Consider the following 18,418-nt stretch of genomic DNA (forward strand, 5'->3'; position numbering starts at 1 on the left):
TGGGGGAGGTGGAGGTGGAAGTAGATTCGTTTTGCGATAGGTAATACACACATGAATACATGTATGGAGGCGATATTCGAGTAATGTCAAAGCTTAGGTGTTTACAGATACAACACACACGCACACACACACTCACAACCCAATACAAACGCACACATTTCCCATCGAGAGAGACCTCAGCTCCCTCTGAACTGCCTTATTTCACTAGTAGACTGGAAGCTGTATTTAGATTCTATCTTCAATGCTACTCAACAGCTCTTTGTCTCCAAATTTCTCACAAAGGCTGAGATGACTAAATTTAGACAGTAACCGAGGCATTCCGAGTAGCTCAGGAGTTACCATAAGGTGTGTTATGTTCCATTATGGCCATAAAAAGAGTTTGTTTTTCCTTTTCTCTTTGTGTTTGTTGTTGTTGTTGTTGTTGTTGTTGTTCTCTCTCACACACACTCTTTTTCTCCCTCCTCCTTTCTTCTTTCTCTTTTCCCCCCTCTTCTTTCCTTTCTTCTTCTTCTTCTTCTTCTTCTTCTTCTTCTTCTTCTTCTTCTTCTTCTTCTTCTTCTTCTTCTTCTTCTTCTTCTTCTTCTTCTTCTTCTTCTTCTTCTTCTTCTTCTTCTTCTTCTTCTTCTTCTTCTTCTTCTTCTTCTTCTTCTTCTTCTTCTCTCTCCTCCTCCTCCTCCTCCTCCTCCTCCTCCTCCTCCTCCTCCTCCTCCTCCTCCTCCTCCTCTTCCTCCTCCTCCTTCTCTTTCTCTTTTTCCTCCTCCTTCTTCTTCTCCTCCTCCTCCTTCTCCTTCTCTTTTTCCTCCTCCTCCTCCTCTTCTTCCTCCTCCTCCTCCTCCTCTCTTTTTTTGTTGAGTGTGAATGGATTGCGGCTTCTTTGTTCTGTAGAGAAGTGCCCGTGTCGCTGACTTTTGTGAACTAGAGAAGGATCTTGTAAAACCTCCTTTTCTCCTCGCCCCCCTATCCCACCCTCTCCGCCCCTGTTCCTTTGATTAGATGTCCCCTCATCGTCCCCCAAAAAATGTAATTTTGTTGGTCTGGCGGTCACTTTCTTTGAACATTAGCTCGCTTTCAGCTCCAACTTCAATTAGAAGGAGTTGATTTTGAGGGATCAACAAAAGAACCGACCAAAGCCTTATTAAAGGTCCTAAGAAGATCTCCCAGATCCTTTGAGAAGCAGTTAAGGAAACAGTGTGCCCTCCATGATATTCTGTTACCGTATTTTATAAGAACTCCAAAGGAAAGTGTCTCCTGAAGGGAAAAAGAAAAAAAAAAAAAAAAAGTACTTACTTTGATATGCGACTACTGGCCCTTCTAGCCCCTTTCCATTCAGAATCATCATCATCACCACCGTGATATCTAAAGTCTTTGAATTTTCGTATTACGGAGTGATTGTTAACTACGGTGATGAGGACGATGATCATGGCGATGGATTGGGGTTTTCCTTTTCCCGTTATTGGACTTTCTCCTAAAACTTTTTTCTCTGGTTATTCTGAAGGAAAATTGGAAGGGAGGGTTAGTAATTCCTCGAAGGGGATTAAACCCTTCATTAATATTTATGAGAAGGTGCGACTTAAAAAATATGTCTCCCGGAGTTGAGGGTGAAAACACTAATTTGAGTCTTGAAAAGTCCACCCACTTTGGACTCGGTTTTAGTAGTTTGTTTGTTCGAATCGGAAATGATCTTCACCTTCGAGAGTACGGATCATCCGGGAATTTTTTTTTTTTTTTTTTTCAAAGAGTCTCCGCAGCATATGGGAAAGAAACTGAAAGGGGGGAAGGAGCTGCGGGCAAAGTTGCCAGCCCGTTTGTTTGAAATTAAGAGGGGTAGGGAATCATAGGCAGGGGGCTCCCTTTTCTGTCCGGCAGTTTTTTCCGACAGAGAACGAAGTGGGGGCGGGGGAGCGGCATGGAGACTGAGAGAGATGAGGCCACAGAAAGATACAGAGAAAGTAAGAAGACAGAAACGGTCACAGAGAAGGAATTTAAAAATGGAACAATTGACTTTGGGAGGCTGCGAGGGTTTGGCAAAATGCAACAAGCGCGAGGAGAGCTTTTGCTCGAACGGAAGGAACCTGGGGAGCAGGTCTGCTAGCCGGTTCTTGCTGCTCCCGAGGGCTGGGCGCCTAGTCTTAGAGTGATTGGACTAGGGGGCGGCAGAAGGGGGTGGGGGGCGGCGGGGGGCGCGGCGGCGAAGGAAGGAGGAGCGCAGCAGCTCTAAGTGTGACTGTGCGGCGTTTTGCAAAGTTCCCTCACAAGCACAGAGTCCCCCAAAGGTCCTGCCTAGGAGTGCTGACTTAAAAAAGCGAGGGACCGACCCGAGCTGCTGAAGGAGAGGGAATGAGATGCGAATTCCTCGACCCCAACGTTCCCCTGCGCATAGAAAGGGCACTGACACCGTTGCAGCCTCCAAGGAGGACAGCTGCGTGGGTCGAAGGTGGGCTCCTGGAAGAATGAGGGAGCGGAGCTCCTCTTCTCCTCCCCACCTTTCTTCTGCCATTCCCAAAGCGGAGAATTGGGATGGTGGGGAGAGGAAGTGTGGAAGACCCTAAAGCGCTCAAAGTGTGGACACAGGCACTCCAGGAGCCCGGGTATTTGGGAGGAGCAGTACTCGTCTCCTCAGTACAACGTTTTCAGAGATTTGGGGAGTTAGTGCGCCGCCAGGGCCGGGCCGACCCAGGCAGAGAAGGGAGGGAGGGAGAGGGTGAGGGGGAAGGGAAGGGGGAGGAGGAGAGGAAGGCAGGGGGTGGGGGAGGGGCGGGGGCGCGCAGAGGTAACCCCCGGCTCGAACTGCCATTGCCCGGCCCGCTGTCACTCAGCCAGTGCTGGGCCCAGGATTGGCGGCCCGGCCCCGTTACGCAGTTGCCTGGCGTTCACATACTCGGGGAGGGCAGTAGAAAGGTGATCAATCTTCATCAGGCTACATTTCCAATCACCTAAACAACCGAGCAAGACAGCCACTTCGACAAGGTAAATCGCTTGATTTATTTAGTTTGCAAAGTGCCTCTGCAGACTTTTCCCAAACCCCCACCACCCACCCCTTATTTCCCTGACTCACTTTTAGTGCAGCTGCAGCAGCAAGCAGCTTCGCCTTAACTCCCCCCCACCCCCGCCTTAAATACCCCCTCAACAAAGTCTGGGGCAATGCAATAGTCTGGAAGGGTGTTATGTTTCTATAAAATAAAGTTTAAACCCAAAAAGGCATCCAGAGAATGATAGGGAAAGAGGGGAAACCAGGGAGGGAGATAAAAGAGGGAAGGGGAAAAGGGAACGGGGAGAGATAGTCAAACCGTCCTGCCCCACTAGTAACTACCTCGATCCCCTCGGTTTTTACAGGTTTACGGCCAGAGGCCCGGGCTCTTCACTCTCATGCGCCTGAATTATCTGGTTATCCGTCCCAGAAGCTGAGTGCAGGTAAGGAACGAAACTTGCGGGGCCAGAGTGGGATCGCAGAAGCTAAAGGGAAGCGCGCCTGCAGCAGCCCCAGCTGCAGCCGCAGCAGTAGTGGCAGGCGCCGCCGCCGCCACCGCCCCCTCCCCAACTGAGGCCCCCGGCTCACCGCACTCCTCTGCGGCATGTGCCCCAGGGCAGGGGAGGAACCCGAGAGACTGAAGCACCTCTCCGAGCTCCCTAGATTGTGCTGGGAATCCCGGAGCACAGCTGCTTCAGGTCCGACCCCTACTCTTCACACACCCCCGCCTCCTTCGAAGTAGCTTAGGCGAAGTGCTAAGTTTAGAGAAAGTCTTTGCAACTTGGAAGCGCGGCTGAGTAGAAACCTGTTACCACTTCTCACTCTTGCCGGGGTCTAGGGACCTCTTATCTCCCTCTGGAGCTCCTCGTCCTTTCCTCTTTGACCTCCTACTGCGATGTGGAGGGGTAGGTCTGGAGTGAAGGACCATGGGGTATAAGGGCAGCGCTTTGCCAGGCCTTGCATCTCCCCTAGAAGTACGAGCCCTAGTTGGCATTTCCCCCCTCTCCATATACCTTAACCGGCTCTCCCCAACCCACCTCCACTCCCAGCAATTCGGAACCCAGCCTTCCCGGGAACTAGGTGGAACGACGGCGGCTCTGGAGCTCTTTGCCCTACCACGAACTCTAGGGCTTGATGTCCGAATTCTATCACCCACTGTTCTGTCAAGACACCTTGCCTAGGAGCCCCTCAAATTCCTGACAACCAGGGAAGTGGCAAAGAGATTGCAGCCCCCTCCAGAGGTTGGATTGTACGCCGCTGGAGGCCTAGCTCCCGGAATTTCGCCTTAGTTTGGGGTTAGGACGCGTTGTGAGAGCTAACTTGAACTCAGAAAGCTTTAGGCCTTCCCGCCCGTACCAGAAGCGTCCCAGACCGCTAGGCTGGTCCCCCAAAGAGCCAAAGTTCCATCTTCTCTAATGCTTACCATCCAGGAACTGATCACAAAAGGGCCAGTAGAGGCCTTCAGAAGCGGCCTTCCCTAGCAGAGAAGTGTCCTCCCAGTAATGAGAGGGGAAATTTTCCTCGGACTTTTAAGAGCCTGTCCCGCTCTCGTGCAACCGCATTCCGCTCAAGCCTATTTTACTTCTCTTTGAGCTTAGACCAGCACCAAGGTCCGGAACTGAGCCCAGGGAGGGCGAAAACGATTGGAGTTTACCAGAATGCCGGGGAAATGTTTCTTTTGGGGCTCGCGCTAAGAAGTGGTTAGGGTGGGTCTGAGGGAGGAGGTTAGGGACCGACCCTTGGTAGAATTTATGAAATCGTTCTGAGGATCGTCTCCGGCCTCAGGACCCTGGAGAGGAGCTGGTGCTCTTGTCCCAAATGTTTTCCTTAAGATCTTTCTGGGTGTGGACGCAGCCGCTTGGCTGAAATAACCCCCAACCCCCACAACCTAGGTTCTTGCTTGCGCCCACCCCACCCTTGCCCCTTTAAACAATTTTTTTTTTTTTTTTTTTTTTTAATGAAAGAAAGAGACAGCCACTCCCTCACAGCCTCAGGCCGAACCTTTCCAAAGTGAATCTTCATTTTTGCAGCCAGAGGCCCAGCTCCGCAAGCAGCTCCCTCTCACCTCCCCCAGCCTGCTTTTCTACGCTGGCATTTTTGGTTCGTTGCCCGTGGACACCCTGAAGGCCAGGATCTCCCCACATTCACCTTGGCTCTTCCATACCCCCAGAACCCCAAAGTTCTCTTTTTCCTGATCTTTTGTTATAGCTGGGAAGCAGGGGAAATAAATCTAGAAAAGTTTGTTAGTACAAGCAGCATTTCCTGATGTAGCCAGGCCTAGTTTTCAAAGTAGTGAAACTAGCTGTACTGGCCTACCTGTCCATCATACAACCCCCCCACCACCACCACCACCACCATCTTTTGCTAATTTCTCTACACCTTGCCCACCCAGCCGGCTTACCCAGTCTCTGGGCAGGGGAACCCTGAAGCTGTCCGAGTTGCTACAAGCTATGGGTTTCCTATCTTGTGTCCCTAGAGACTCTGGGCCCACGAACCTATTGGAGCCTTTCCTGACACTTGGGACTTCGCTGTGAGAATCTCCAGCCGGTGACTGGCCCCCTCTGGATCCTTCGGGGCCCCACTACCCGGCTGTTAGCATGATGTCTTACCTCAAACAACCCCCCTACGGCATGAATGGGTTGGGCCTGGCAGGGCCAGCCATGGATCTGCTGCATCCCTCAGTGGGATATCCCGGTGAGCACTGATTAATGTGACCTACCTGGACTAAGATTCACTTTCCTCTGGGTCTCCACTCCCTCCCCATCCTAGACCCACCTGTTCTAGCACTAGAGGCCTCGTTGACCTAAGAAGCACAGGATATACACAAGATTGCTGAGTAGGATTTATATAATATGCACTTTTAAGCCCACTCTCAGGATCTCCCTAATATCAGGAGACTTAGGTGAAACTTTCCAGTGGTTTCTATTAGCAGCTTGGGTAGATAAGCTCTGTATAGGCCATACATTGGGATACAAGCAGGAAACAGGGAACATGCACTGTCATGTTAAGTACTTGATACAAGACAATATATATATAAAATGTTGCACACAATATGCCAAATCTCTGTGCACTGTATGGATTACTTCTCCAGGGGTGATTCTGATTTTATTGATTTATAATTTTCACACTAAATTGGATGGCTAGAAGATGTGAGAGCGGGGTCTTTGGTTTAGATTTTGGAAGGTTGATCTAGAAGCATGAATTGCCCGCATAGAAAAAAGTCGGGACTGGTTAAGGGAAAGGGACGACTTCCTCCAGTCTTAACTTGTTCTGGACCCTGGGCCCCTTTCCTCGAACTAATTCATTTTGTTTGCGAAGTTGGTGGTTAGGGGGAGAAGCTGCCTGAGAAGGACTGTAAATTCTCTAACTCCAATCAATCTGTTTCTTTCCTTGAATTCTCCACCCTAAAAACAAACAAACAAAAATCTAAGAGTTCCATCCCCATAAGAGATTCAAGTGTGTGGAGACTAAATGTACTAATGATTTAAGGCAAAAAGGGAAGCAAAAGGGAGAGAGAATTTTAGTTTCTCTTTTTTTTCCTTTTCAATACTCGGAGAAGAGTAAGAGGGCAACTTCAGTCTTCTTGTATTGCGTACCACCTTCTGTTTCCATCCAGTCATATCTACTCAGTATGTACTGCCTTTCTCACACCTATGGCCATTTTGTCCCAGACCTTGGAAAGAAAAGAACTTGAGCCTCCCTTTTTAGGCTGTGCCGGGATATTGGCAACAGCTGCTTCCCTTTGAATCCTTTCTCCACCCGCACCCAACACATAGATAATAGTTTCTTCTTTTTCTAGCTTCATTCCTGTCCCTTTTAGCCCCACCTCTCTCCTCTTCCCCCCCCCCAAAAAAAAAGAAACCCAGAAACTCTTTTACTTTCACTTGAAGCCACTCTCTAGTATTCTTATTTTCTCCATTAGTTTGGACCCTAAGGGCTGAGGTCTAAGGAAGACTCAAGCTTAAGAACACTAATATATCCATGTCTCCTTTGAACAGCCACCCCTCGGAAGCAGCGTCGAGAACGAACCACCTTCACACGTTCACAGCTGGATGTATTGGAGGCACTTTTTGCCAAGACTCGATACCCAGATATTTTCATGAGAGAAGAGGTGGCCCTTAAGATCAACTTACCTGAGTCCAGAGTCCAGGTTAGAATTCTGGATGGAGTGGATAGAAGGGCAAGGGATTTGGGATTGATTCTTATGCCATTCTTATCTTGATTCTTCCTCCATGATCTGCTTCAGAACTCTGTGTAGATAGGCTAAGGCTGTGTTGGGACAACACACAGATTGGCTTAAAGTGATTTGGGGTTGACTCTGGTTTAGAGTCCTCTTTTTAATTTTTTTACGAAGAGTGAACAGGATGGACAGGAAGGATAAGTTTTAGAGGCAGGATTATTTGTCCTAGAATTTGAATTTAGAGGTGGGAAAAATCAAGGTGTTGCGAATTTGTATTGTCTCCCCTTAACTCTAGGCTAGGACCCTGGAGGGGAAAAAATTTAAAGGAATTTTCTCAGCAGACTCCTGGCACTGCCTCCCTACTTGGTGTTGAAAGCACTTTTTAGAATGTAGGAGAGGAAAAGATTCTGGAAGCTAACGTCTTTGTTAGGATCCTAGGCTGCCTTACTATATTCTATATTATCTTTTAAATTTCTTATTTCCTTTGGATCCTAAGTTTTGTTCCTACTTCAGTCCCTGCGATTGGAACAGGGAAAAATGAAGTTGTATGTAGAACAAGGAAAATTCAGAACTGTACTACATTGCAGAGGAAGATCTGGGTAGACTTAAGTTGTTAGTTCAATTTTGGTTTATTTTCCTTTAAAAAAAAAAATCTCACAAGAATGGTTCACTGAAAAAAAAAGACTCAAAAAATTAAATCTATTTTTGTTTCGTTCATATTTCTACTATTGAAACTGGATTAGCTCAGGAAATAACTAGGTTTTGAAACTTAACTTAGAAATAACAAAAGATTTAGAAGTTTGTTCTGTGGGGTTTTTTGTTTTTGTTTTTGTTTTTTCTTTTGCACTGGTGCCGGAAGAGAAAGGAAATCCTAATTGTATTTATTGTCAACAGAAGAATGGACTTTTTGATTCTGGAGTATGGTGTTCCTAACTTCCAGCAGATACCTAATGAAATCCCACTTAGATTTTCTTCATTTGGTGGGATTAAACTTCGTTTGGACTTGTGATGTTGCTCCTCTTGTTCCTCATTTAGTGACTTCTTTAGGGCCCTAACTTCAATCTTAACATCACAAATTTTATAAAAACATATGCTGAATCACTAGTCTGCTTTTCTACCTACCCATACCTCTTATTTAGTTCTCTAATTTAAAAGTGGTGGACTTTTGAGTATATCTAAGAAGATTCTAAAAGTTATGAGGAACTTTGAAAAAGACCTGCCCTCTTCCAGACATACTGGAAATCTGAAATGCACCCTTTGACAGGATTGTCCTGGGCTTTCTCTCCAGTAGCCTTTTGAGTATATTATAATGGTGCTGTTAAAGTAGCGTTGACCCTATGGATGTCTTATTCTTTGAGGAAATATTGAAAATTTGGGGTTGGATTCCCACGGCTCTGTGAAATGGGCGCATGAAACATTGACCAGTTGTTGGTAGAGAAGTTAGGAAATAGGTGCTGAGGAATGGGGGTGGGGAATTAAAAGGATGATTTGGACAATGGGAAAGAAGCAGGAGATGTTACCTAGGAAGGCTGGTAGGGATGTTCCTGGGTGTGATGAGGAAACTGGAGAATGAATGGGTTGATGAGTGTGGATAAGAGCCAAAGGTGAATTATTTTGGAGAACATGGGGAAGAAGGGGGGGGGGGAGAGGAAATTGTGCTGAACACCGGGATCTAACATATTGCTATTCTCCACACTCCTGTTTAGGTATGGTTCAAAAACCGGCGAGCTAAATGCCGACAGCAGCAACAGAGCGGAAGTGGAGCCAAAAGCCGGCCCACCAAGAAAAAGTCTTCACCTGCTCGAGAGAGCTCAGGCTCGGAAAGCAGCGGTCAGTTCACACCACCTGCTGTGTCTAGTTCGGCCTCATCCTCCAGCTCGGCTTCGAATTCGTCTGGAAACCCTGCAGCAGCAGTCGCAGCAGCAGCTCTGGGAGGAAACCCTGCAGCAGTGGCCGCAGCAGCTGCAGCTTCGTCTCTGAGCACCCCTGCTGCCTCCTCCATCTGGAGCCCTGCCTCGATCTCCCCAGGGTCAGGTCCATCCTCCGTCTCTGTTCCAGAGCCTTTGCCAGCACCCAGCAATACATCCTGCATGCAACGCTCGGTGGCCGCAGGAGCTGCTTCAGCCGCAGCTGCTTCCTATCCCATGTCCTACGGTCAAGGCGGTGGCTACAGCCAGGGTTACCCTGCACCTTCCTCTTCTTACTTCGGTGGTGTAGACTGTAGCTCCTACCTGGCACCGATGCACTCACACCATCATCCGCATCAGCTCAGCCCCATGACCCCCTCCTCCATGTCTGGTCATCACCACCACCACCACCCTCACCACCCATTAAGCCAGTCTTCCAGTCATCACCATCACCACCACCATCACCATCATCAGGGTTATGGCAGCACGGGGCTTGCCTTTAATTCCTCAGAATGCCTCGATTACAAGGAGCCTGGAGCCACTGCAGCCTCTTCCGCCTGGAAACTCAACTTCAATTCACCCGACTGTCTGGACTATAAAGACCAGGCCTCTTGGAGGTTCCAAGTCTTGTGAGAAAAAGAAAGAGAGAGAGAAAGGGAGAATGAGCGAAAGAGAAGACCGGAGGAGAAGAAACTATCAATTCCACCACCTCCCCTCCAGCCCTGCTGCTGCTGCTGCTGTTCCTCCTCTTTCTTTGACCTCTCCAGAACGATATGCTTCATTGTTCCAAAAAGATCCCCGTGCTCCTCGTTGTTCTCACCCTCACCCTTTGAATCTGTGTGCCACCTGCTTCACGGGGATGTTTAAACTTGCAACTCTTGCGAGAAGGGACACCTGTCTCCACCTCACTCACCTGTTACCTGCTGGGCAGGAATTGCTGTTTCCCCCTTATGCTCCTGCTATGCCCCTAAATCTCCCTTTCATTCTTTCTGGCCATGCAACTACATACTCCCAGGCTTCCAAGACAATTGGTCCTGACTCACTGTTTGAACCTAATCAGTTTATTTATTGTCTCGGGACACTGGGATTATTAACTGGTGCTTTTAAAGTACGAAGAGGATTTAGCAGCCACTCCAGCCAAACATCACCAGGAACAAAAGTCCATAGCGGACATGAACTCCCCTTCAACCTTCTTCTCCTACTCTAGTCCCAGACTGCTGCCCAAACCCGCCCTCTAGTTTTTCTCCTCCGCTTTTCTCGGGCTGTGAATTCGAGATGCGGGCCTGGGAGCTTGGACATTTCGGGACTAAGTCAGTGGCTGTATCTAGTCGAAGTGGTAAAGCCCCGCCTCGCCCCGCCCCTCTCTTCCTCTGGCCAGCAGCTCTGGTTTGGGATTCTGCCGCTGCTGAGCGGTGGGAATGGTGTAAATATTCAGGTCCGTTCCGGGGACCAGTTGTTCTTTTTAGTTGCTGTTTATTGAATTGAAGCTATCTTGAGTCTTAACACCCAGGAAACAGATCTTTAAGATATATACTGCATATATATAAATATAAATATAAATATATATATAAAAGGAAAGAAAAAAATTCCTGTTACCTCCCTTCCTCTTCCCCAAATGGTGATGCTTTCAAGTGTCCAGTTATTACAATACTATCTTACTCCCTCCCTTTCTACCCTTTGGTGTATTTATTAAAAAGAGAATCAATGGTCCCAGGGAAGCAGGGTGGGGTTGGAGCTTGAGGTCCAGATGGTGTGGGAGAAAACTGATCTAAGTTTTGGGAGCTCAGACAGGCTAAAAAGATCGAAGGGGAGGAAAAGGCGGAGGACAGCGGGTTGGATGGGAACACCTCAGCTAAGGCAAGGCTCCCGGTTCCAGGTTAAAGACCAAAAACTAAAACCAAACCAAAAACAAACAAACAAAAGAAACCCGACAAGGAAAAAAAAAAAAAAAAAAAAAAGAACCAAAACCTCAGTTCCAATTCATCTCTCTCTCTATTTTAGAAAACTGTTTTGTGTAGTGAGTTTTAGTGCACCTTTATTTCTACAAAAATCTAGTCGAGAGCCCTCGGCGCCTGTGTTATCTATCAATTATGGTTTTGGCCGCTTGTCCCATAGCAGGAAAAGAAAATTGTAAATTTGATTTGTCCGACGTGAAGACCACAAATTACCTGTTGAAATGTAAGGCAGTTTCTTTCCCCTACCCTTTATCTACATTATTCCCCAATAATAAAATTCAAACTAATGAAGCACTCCTCATTGTTGCTTTTCTCTGGGTTCCCCGTTTCTGGGCTCCCATTTCTCAAGGGCAAGCAATCCTTTTCTAATTTGCCAGCAAGGATGGGGGGAGGGAGGAAAACGGGGAGTCATTCGACCTGAAACAAAGTTTTTGTTTTGTTTTGTTTTGTTTTTTTTAATAACTCTCATCTGTCTTTTCCTCAAACTTCAGAAATTGAAACAAGCCTGTAGAACACAATGGTAGATCTCGCCCAACCTTTATCTCCGTGCTTCGAAATAATGCCGGGGCCAGTAATCAGGATTTTCCCCAAAGCCGGCCGTTTTTATTTGGAGCCTCTAGCCTGCCCTTTGACTTCTCCACCTAATTGTTTTCAAAAGAGAAGGAAAGGGGATTGAGAAATGTAAGAACGAGAGTGAGAGAGAGAGAGAGAGAGAGAGAGAGAGAGAGAGAGAGAGAGAGAGAGAGAGAGAGAGAGAGAGAGAGAGAGAGAGAGCGCAAAATGATCCATATTTTTAATACTGGCTGTGGAAAATCATTTCATTATCCAAAAAGCATAGGGCTGAAATAGGCCGTTCTTTTCAATTAGTAGTTCTTCTAAACCCCCAAAGCTCAACAAAAACAAGAGAGTTAGAACTAAAACAAATTATTTTTATTCCAATTTAAAAGTGCCTGCCTGAGTTTTGTTTCGCTTTAAAACATCAATTAGAACACCAACCAAGGCAAAGAAACCGATCACAAACGATTTCTGCTCTGCAACATCACTGAACTTGTTAGACAGAAGGGCATAGTAAACTTTAGCGCCGTAGTTTGCAAATTGGGAAAGCAGAAAGAACAATACAATTCTTCCTTCCTGCGGGACGAGGGGGACATAGGAACTGCTGCTCCACCACACAATACTAAATAGAAACCAAAGTTACCCACGCCTGGTAAAACTTTTCTACAGGTCACTTTCTCTTCGGTGTGGAGGCAGGAGAAAAATTCGCAGTGAGAGGCCGGGAAGTTGTGTAGCTTGTTAAGAGAGCGGAAAGGAAACGAAGTTTGCTGCGAAATGACCAACTTTTCCTATTCTTTATTTCTGTGAGAAAGCTCAAGAACGCCGCGTGTTGCCAGGTTTAGAAGAGTTTCCCCTCCCCCCCAGGGCCTTGTGGCCTAGAGAATTAGCCTGGCTTTCCAGTTCTCTCGGATTTAATCCTGCAAACCACAGTATCTTCGCTCCAGTCTTATGCAGATCCGGACCGGGTCCTATTTCAGCAAGTTAGTTACTGATTCCGTAACGACATCTTACCCAGTTTTCATCTTTAAAGAAACCAGATCGCTCGACTCCAAAGGGCAGATCCCCAGGAAGGTCGGGGTGGGGGGCGGGGCAGGGGTCAGGCCCCGCTCACCTTCTTGCCTGGCTCTTGGCTCTTTTTCTTTCTATCCACCCAACCCTTCCCATTAGCAAAAGCAGGCTGTGATAGTCCGGAGTCCTAGTCCGGAGTCTCCCAGAAAACTCGGGAGAAGCCAAATAGCACCGGCTGCGACCGTAGCAGCTGCTTCGAAGGAGGCGGAGACCCGCGGCAGTAACAGCTGCAGCAACACCTAAAGCAGCTGCATTGACACCTAAAGCCCCCGCAGCACTTACAGCTTTACCCCTCTCAACCCCCACTCCCGCCGGGGAAAACAGTCCCATCCTCAGGCCAAACAGTGGGCTTCGCCCTCCGGGAAGGTGGTCAGAGTTCCTCCAAGGAGTTCCCGGGACACTGTGGACAAAGTGTGGAGAGACACGCACTGAGGCACAAATTGGGAAACCATGTCCGGGGAATCTGCAGACACGCGGGGTGCCTGGGCACTTGCCTCAGAACAACCCGGAAAGATTCCATGACCACCTGGGCGAAACTCCTTTCTGTACCCGGGAGAACTAAGAAAAACTCTCAGGTTTCGGTGCCCGAATGAGGGAAGTTTAGACCAGGGCGAGTTATCTGAACTCCAAGGCGAACATCCTACGGCCGCCTAAATCCTAGGACAGCGGAAGACATTTCCCCTATTCTTCCTTCCTTTCTACAGCCACTCGGGCCCCGTCGATCACCCTCTGCCACTGGTTGGTTCATATGGGGGCTGATTGGCCAGAGGAGTGCCTCCCACCGCCTGTAGACCCTGGGTCTCCTGGCTTCGCTCCACATTCTCGAAGCCTCCACCTGCTCCCTGCTTTGGGGCTTACTCTCGTAATGAAATCCCTCAGGGGTCTGGTGACAGTCAGCAGGCTAGAAGGAGGGAGGGACGCAGAGCGGAGCTTTAAATCAGGGGTGCTCAAAGCCCACCCTTGCTCCCCTCGGTGCTGTCCCCGGGCGGTGAAAGGAGCTGATTTGACTACTGCGACGTGTCTCCTCCGGCTGGGCTAGGAATGAGGACCCCAGGACGCCTGAAGTCCAGTTTGTGTGTCTAGGCTGGGTGGGGTGTTGGTGGTACACAGGACTCCGCGGAGTAAGGGCTTGAGCCGGCTGGCTCTAGGGGGCCTGCCCAGCTAGTCTGCCCCGAGGGGACTGAGGGCTCGGTGCGGTGCAGTAAGGTAGAGCGCCGGGGCGACAAACAGGTAAAACCACAGAGGGAAGGGTTTCCTCATTGGAAGGAAGGAGGCCCCCACAAGTCCCGGGGGGGTGGCGAGGGCTGGAGCCACACAGAACCTAGCACGTGCTTTTCTCGAGCTCTAGAGCTTCGGCCGAAATAGCCACCGGAATTTATCCCTAGTCATCCATCCATCTGGTGCAGGCCTCTGGGATCCCCTTCTAGTACGGCCGGAGTCTGCACCGGCGAAGGGAAGAAGGGCTAACTGCTTCGTAGGTGCCGCGTGCCAGAGAGGGCGAGAAGGGAAAGTAGCGCGCCCCAGGCTGAAGGGAGCGCGACCAAGGGCACCCCGCGCTCTGCGAGCCAATGATCACTGGGCTAAGAAAGGGAGTAGGAGACGATCCCTCCTCCTCCCCCCTTTCCCCTCCTTCCTTTCCAGGCTTTTGGCCCAAGGGAGCACGAGCAAGCCGGCCAAAGCAGGCGAGCGAGTGAATTAATTGGCCCGAGGAAATAGGGACTAGTTGTGGGTGCAGATTCTGCTCCGAAGTAGTGTGGGTGTTGCCCACCCATCTCACAGGAGAGAGGAATATATTCTCCGGTCCCGGATCAACCCAATCATCCATTTACACTTCCAGATACGCGGAATTCCCTGGCTTTGAACTCGAAACGAAATCTTCCCGAAGCCGGCACCGAGCCACTTAAGACTCTTTGAGTCACAGGCAAGAAAGAAGAATGTTTTTAAAGACATAAAATAAAATGGTTAGGATAAGCAAGAAGACCAATTATACTGAAATACAGTTATCTTTATCTTAAAAAAAAAAAAAAGTTCACTGGACAAGATCAACCCTTGTTGATTTAGGATAACTGATTAAGTAAGGAGAGAATCTGAGGGACTTCCTAATTTAGAGAGGATTCATTTTCTATATAAAATGAAATCTGACTTAAAAAAATGTTAAATTTATCTCTTTGGAGTAAAGTATAATATTGTGCATATCTCCACAATATTATATCAATCAGTTCTTCATATAGTAAGGGAGTTTTTACATTTTAGGAAAATAGAATCACTGCTTAGTCTTGCAAATTGAATTAACTTTGAAGACTTCTTTAAACATTGACAAGCATTCATTTTAATTGCAAAGATAAAGAAATCACGAAGGTAATAAATATATGCATTGCACATAAGTTCACAACATTACAAGACAAAAGATAGTGTCTAAATCAATTGTAGATACAATTCTGAAATAGTTGAAATATCTTTGGAATTTAATTAGCAACTGCACAGAAGTTCTCTCTATTCTGCAGTCTCCCATTTACCCCTAGTGAGAAATTGTGAACTATAACAGTTTAGGTTTCAAACAATATAAGTTCATATTCTAAAGGAGCTGCCAAAAATAAACAAACACACACACAAAAAAAAAGAATGATTCAATGAACACATAGTTAATCCAAAAGTAGGAAACCATCTAATCATCTTATATGAGGATCCATTCAGTTAAGTATATAGATATTTTAAATGTTTATTTGAAAATTAAATTTTGTTTATTTTGATAATGTCAAGAAAAATAACTATTGAGTAGGGAAACATTAATACATTAAGGTGTAAGTAACATCATCTTTCTGGCCAACATTTAAAACGTATGTCTGTTAGAGATAAAATACATCTTACTTTGATCTGATATTAATTAATGGGTCTATAAAAGTAAGTTCGATTTTACATAAAACATGTGAAAGCTAGTCACCAGAAAAGTTGGAATAGAAAAGTAAGAAATATTTATTATTATTTATTTATTATTCAGTAATTGAAATGCCTTGCTGTGACAAGTTCTGCAGTTGAAACTGTTTTTTAACTGTTAATATCTCACCATGTTTTTAGAGGAGAAAATAAAATTAGAAAGCTAATATTTTTTGCAGATGTAATGTATATTACAATATTAATACATAGTAATACAATATTAATGTATATTACAAACATACAATACAAATAACAATAATGTTATTTATGCAGCTGTACATGTAAACACACTGAATTTTCTAACACTCTATCTACAAAGGAATGTAAATGTTTTTAAAGGATATTTTAGATTTTGTTCCCTCCCAAGCAAATGGGAATTGGAATTTCAATAATCAGCTGTGACCTATAATTTATGGTTAATATTAAGAAACACTTTCCTTGTAATCTAAAACATTTGGGGCTGAGGTGGGAGTACACATTTTTTTAAAAAATCACATTACTAAAGATTGTAACATTTCTCTTTTTAGAGATTGGTGAGAATTGAAATCTTGAAAAAATTTTGAATTCAAAAACAATTAAAATAATAATTCAAGGAACTTATTTTCTAATAGGAGAGACAATGTTTATATATAGATATGTACAAGACAAAGAAATATAAGGTAACATTAGGGGAGAAGTCACTGGCAGATGGGGCTCCAGAAAAGACCTCATGCAGAAGATGGTATTGATATAAATCTTGAAAATAACGACAACAACAAAACCAGGGATTCCAAGAAATAGAAGTTGAGGTAGAAGAATTAGGGTAGAACATACCAAGTATGGGAAATGACTAATTCAAAATCTTTAAATTATCTCAATTCAAAGAGAAAAAATGGAATGTATTGCACTGTATAAGGAATGATAGGCCAATATATGGTTGGATTGTAGGGTATTTATGCCCTTGCTTACCACAATATAAGCACTTAACATTTGTGGAATTAAATTCAAAATTGAAAATGTAGTATGCAGTCAGGTTGATAATATTGGCATCATAATAACAAATAATTGACATGTATAAATTTATGTGAAATGTGGGGTGAGCTTTGAATACATTATCTTATTTGATCCTCACATCAAAATAACTGCTATAGATAATATCCCCATTTTACAGATAAGGTGGCTGTGGTTCAGCAAGATCAAATTATTTTATTATGATTAAATAACAACTGTCTAAGGAGAGATTCTAATCAAATGTATTCCAGATCCCAAGGTCAGAGATCCATCCATTATACCATGCTGTATAGTTTTTGCTCTCTATTGTTTGTCTTTCTCCCTAGTTTTGGAAATGGTGAATGTTGGTTAATGGTTAAGGTCAAATCAAATTAATAAGAAAAAATGTAATAGTAATAAGCTTGAAGTCTTACACCTCCATTCAAAAGATCAATATCACAAATTACAAAAGGGGGCCTCATGGCTAGATAGGAGATTATCTGAAAAAAAAAATCTGATGAGGTATTGAGTTCATTCCACATACAGAGAATATAATTAGAAGTGAATAGGGAATAAGATGTTCATCGAACAATACTCTTACATAACATGTTCATGCTTAAGGCACCTTTGCTAGGTTTATTCTAGCTCTGTGATTAAAACCTTTTCATTAGAGTTATTCTGCTCAGTGGAGGTCTTCAATGAACAGCTAGATCAATGATAGGTTTGTTGTAGTAAAGATTCTTGTTTAGGTAGGACTAATGGTCTCTGTGTTCAATTAATTAGCAAACATTTAAGTGTCTACTATTCATCCCCTAATATGTTCCCTTATTCAAACATAAGCTCTTTGATGGCAGAGATGGGTTTTGCCTTTTTTTTTTTTTTTTTTTTTTTTTTAAATCCTGTGCCTGACACATAGTAAGTGCTTAATGAATGCTTGTTGACTGACTGACTGACTCTCTAATAAACACTGGAAACATGATAACAAAAATGAAATAATCCTGTTCTTTAAGTGGTATACATCCTATTGAGGGAGACAAGATGTAAATATAGTTATATGCCTCTCTCTCTCTCTCTCTCTCTCTCTCTCTCTCTCTCTCTCTTTATCTATCTAAAATCAAACTGGAGAGCCAGGGATGTAGTGTCACAAAAATACAAGGACTCAAAATATCAAATATTGTAGTGAGTCTGAGAAAGGATAAGGATTAAAAAAAAAGACTACTAGAATTCACAATTAAATCATTAATTGTACACACACACACACACACACACACACACACACACACCAATGCTGCTGGAAATGTTTTCCTGTGTAGGAAACCTTTCTATCTTTAACCTACTTGGAATATATGCTTAGTTGGAAATTCTTCCAAATCTGAAATTCTTAGTCAGCAATCTGTGCCATATGGCAACCTGAAAAATTAGTGTAATGAATTAAGCAAGGTGACATTTCTACCAGAATGTGGAAATTAAGATCAATAGTTTATGCTGTGGTCAGATCACATCAAGAGTATTGTGCTCTACCCTGGATACCATATTTTAGGAAGTGCACTGATTTTCTGGAAGACTATTTGGAGATGGACAACCAGAATGATGAAAGTCTGAAAAGTATGCCATAAAAAACATAAGCTGAAGGAACTAAAAATGTTTACCCTGGAGAAGACAACAGCACGTTACAAGAAACAGTGAAGGAGGAGGAGAAGAAGGAGGAGGGGAAAAATGATGAGTATCTTTAGAGATATGAAAGACACTTTCCTGGAAGAGAGATTAAACTTGTTCTTGTTGCGCCCCAGAGGGAAAAACTGAGAACAATTTAGTTGTGATGTAAGGAAAAAAAATTCTAAACAATTAGAACTGTGCAAAGGCTGAATGACCACATGTTTGA

At 45.1% G+C, this 18,418-nt stretch overlaps 1 protein-coding gene across 1 annotated transcript; it reads left to right on the plus strand.

Annotated features, from left to right (window-relative positions):
• Positions 1-2,775: 2,775 nt before the first annotated feature.
• Positions 2,776-11,684, plus strand: OTX1 (orthodenticle homeobox 1). The gene is made up of 5 exons (XM_074287030.1): positions 2,776-2,967; positions 3,334-3,411; positions 5,447-5,662; positions 6,967-7,118; positions 8,855-11,684. Exons 3-5 carry the CDS (start codon positions 5,566-5,568, stop codon positions 9,686-9,688), a joined length of 1,083 nt encoding a protein of 360 aa, XP_074143131.1. The 5' UTR covers positions 2,776-2,967; positions 3,334-3,411; positions 5,447-5,565; the 3' UTR covers positions 9,689-11,684.
• The last annotated feature ends 6,734 nt before the right edge of the window (positions 11,685-18,418 follow it).

The sequence above is a fragment of the Sminthopsis crassicaudata genome, chromosome 2, assembly GCF_048593235.1.
Source record: "Sminthopsis crassicaudata isolate SCR6 chromosome 2, ASM4859323v1, whole genome shotgun sequence".
Taxonomy (NCBI): Eukaryota; Metazoa; Chordata; class Mammalia; order Dasyuromorphia; family Dasyuridae; genus Sminthopsis; species Sminthopsis crassicaudata.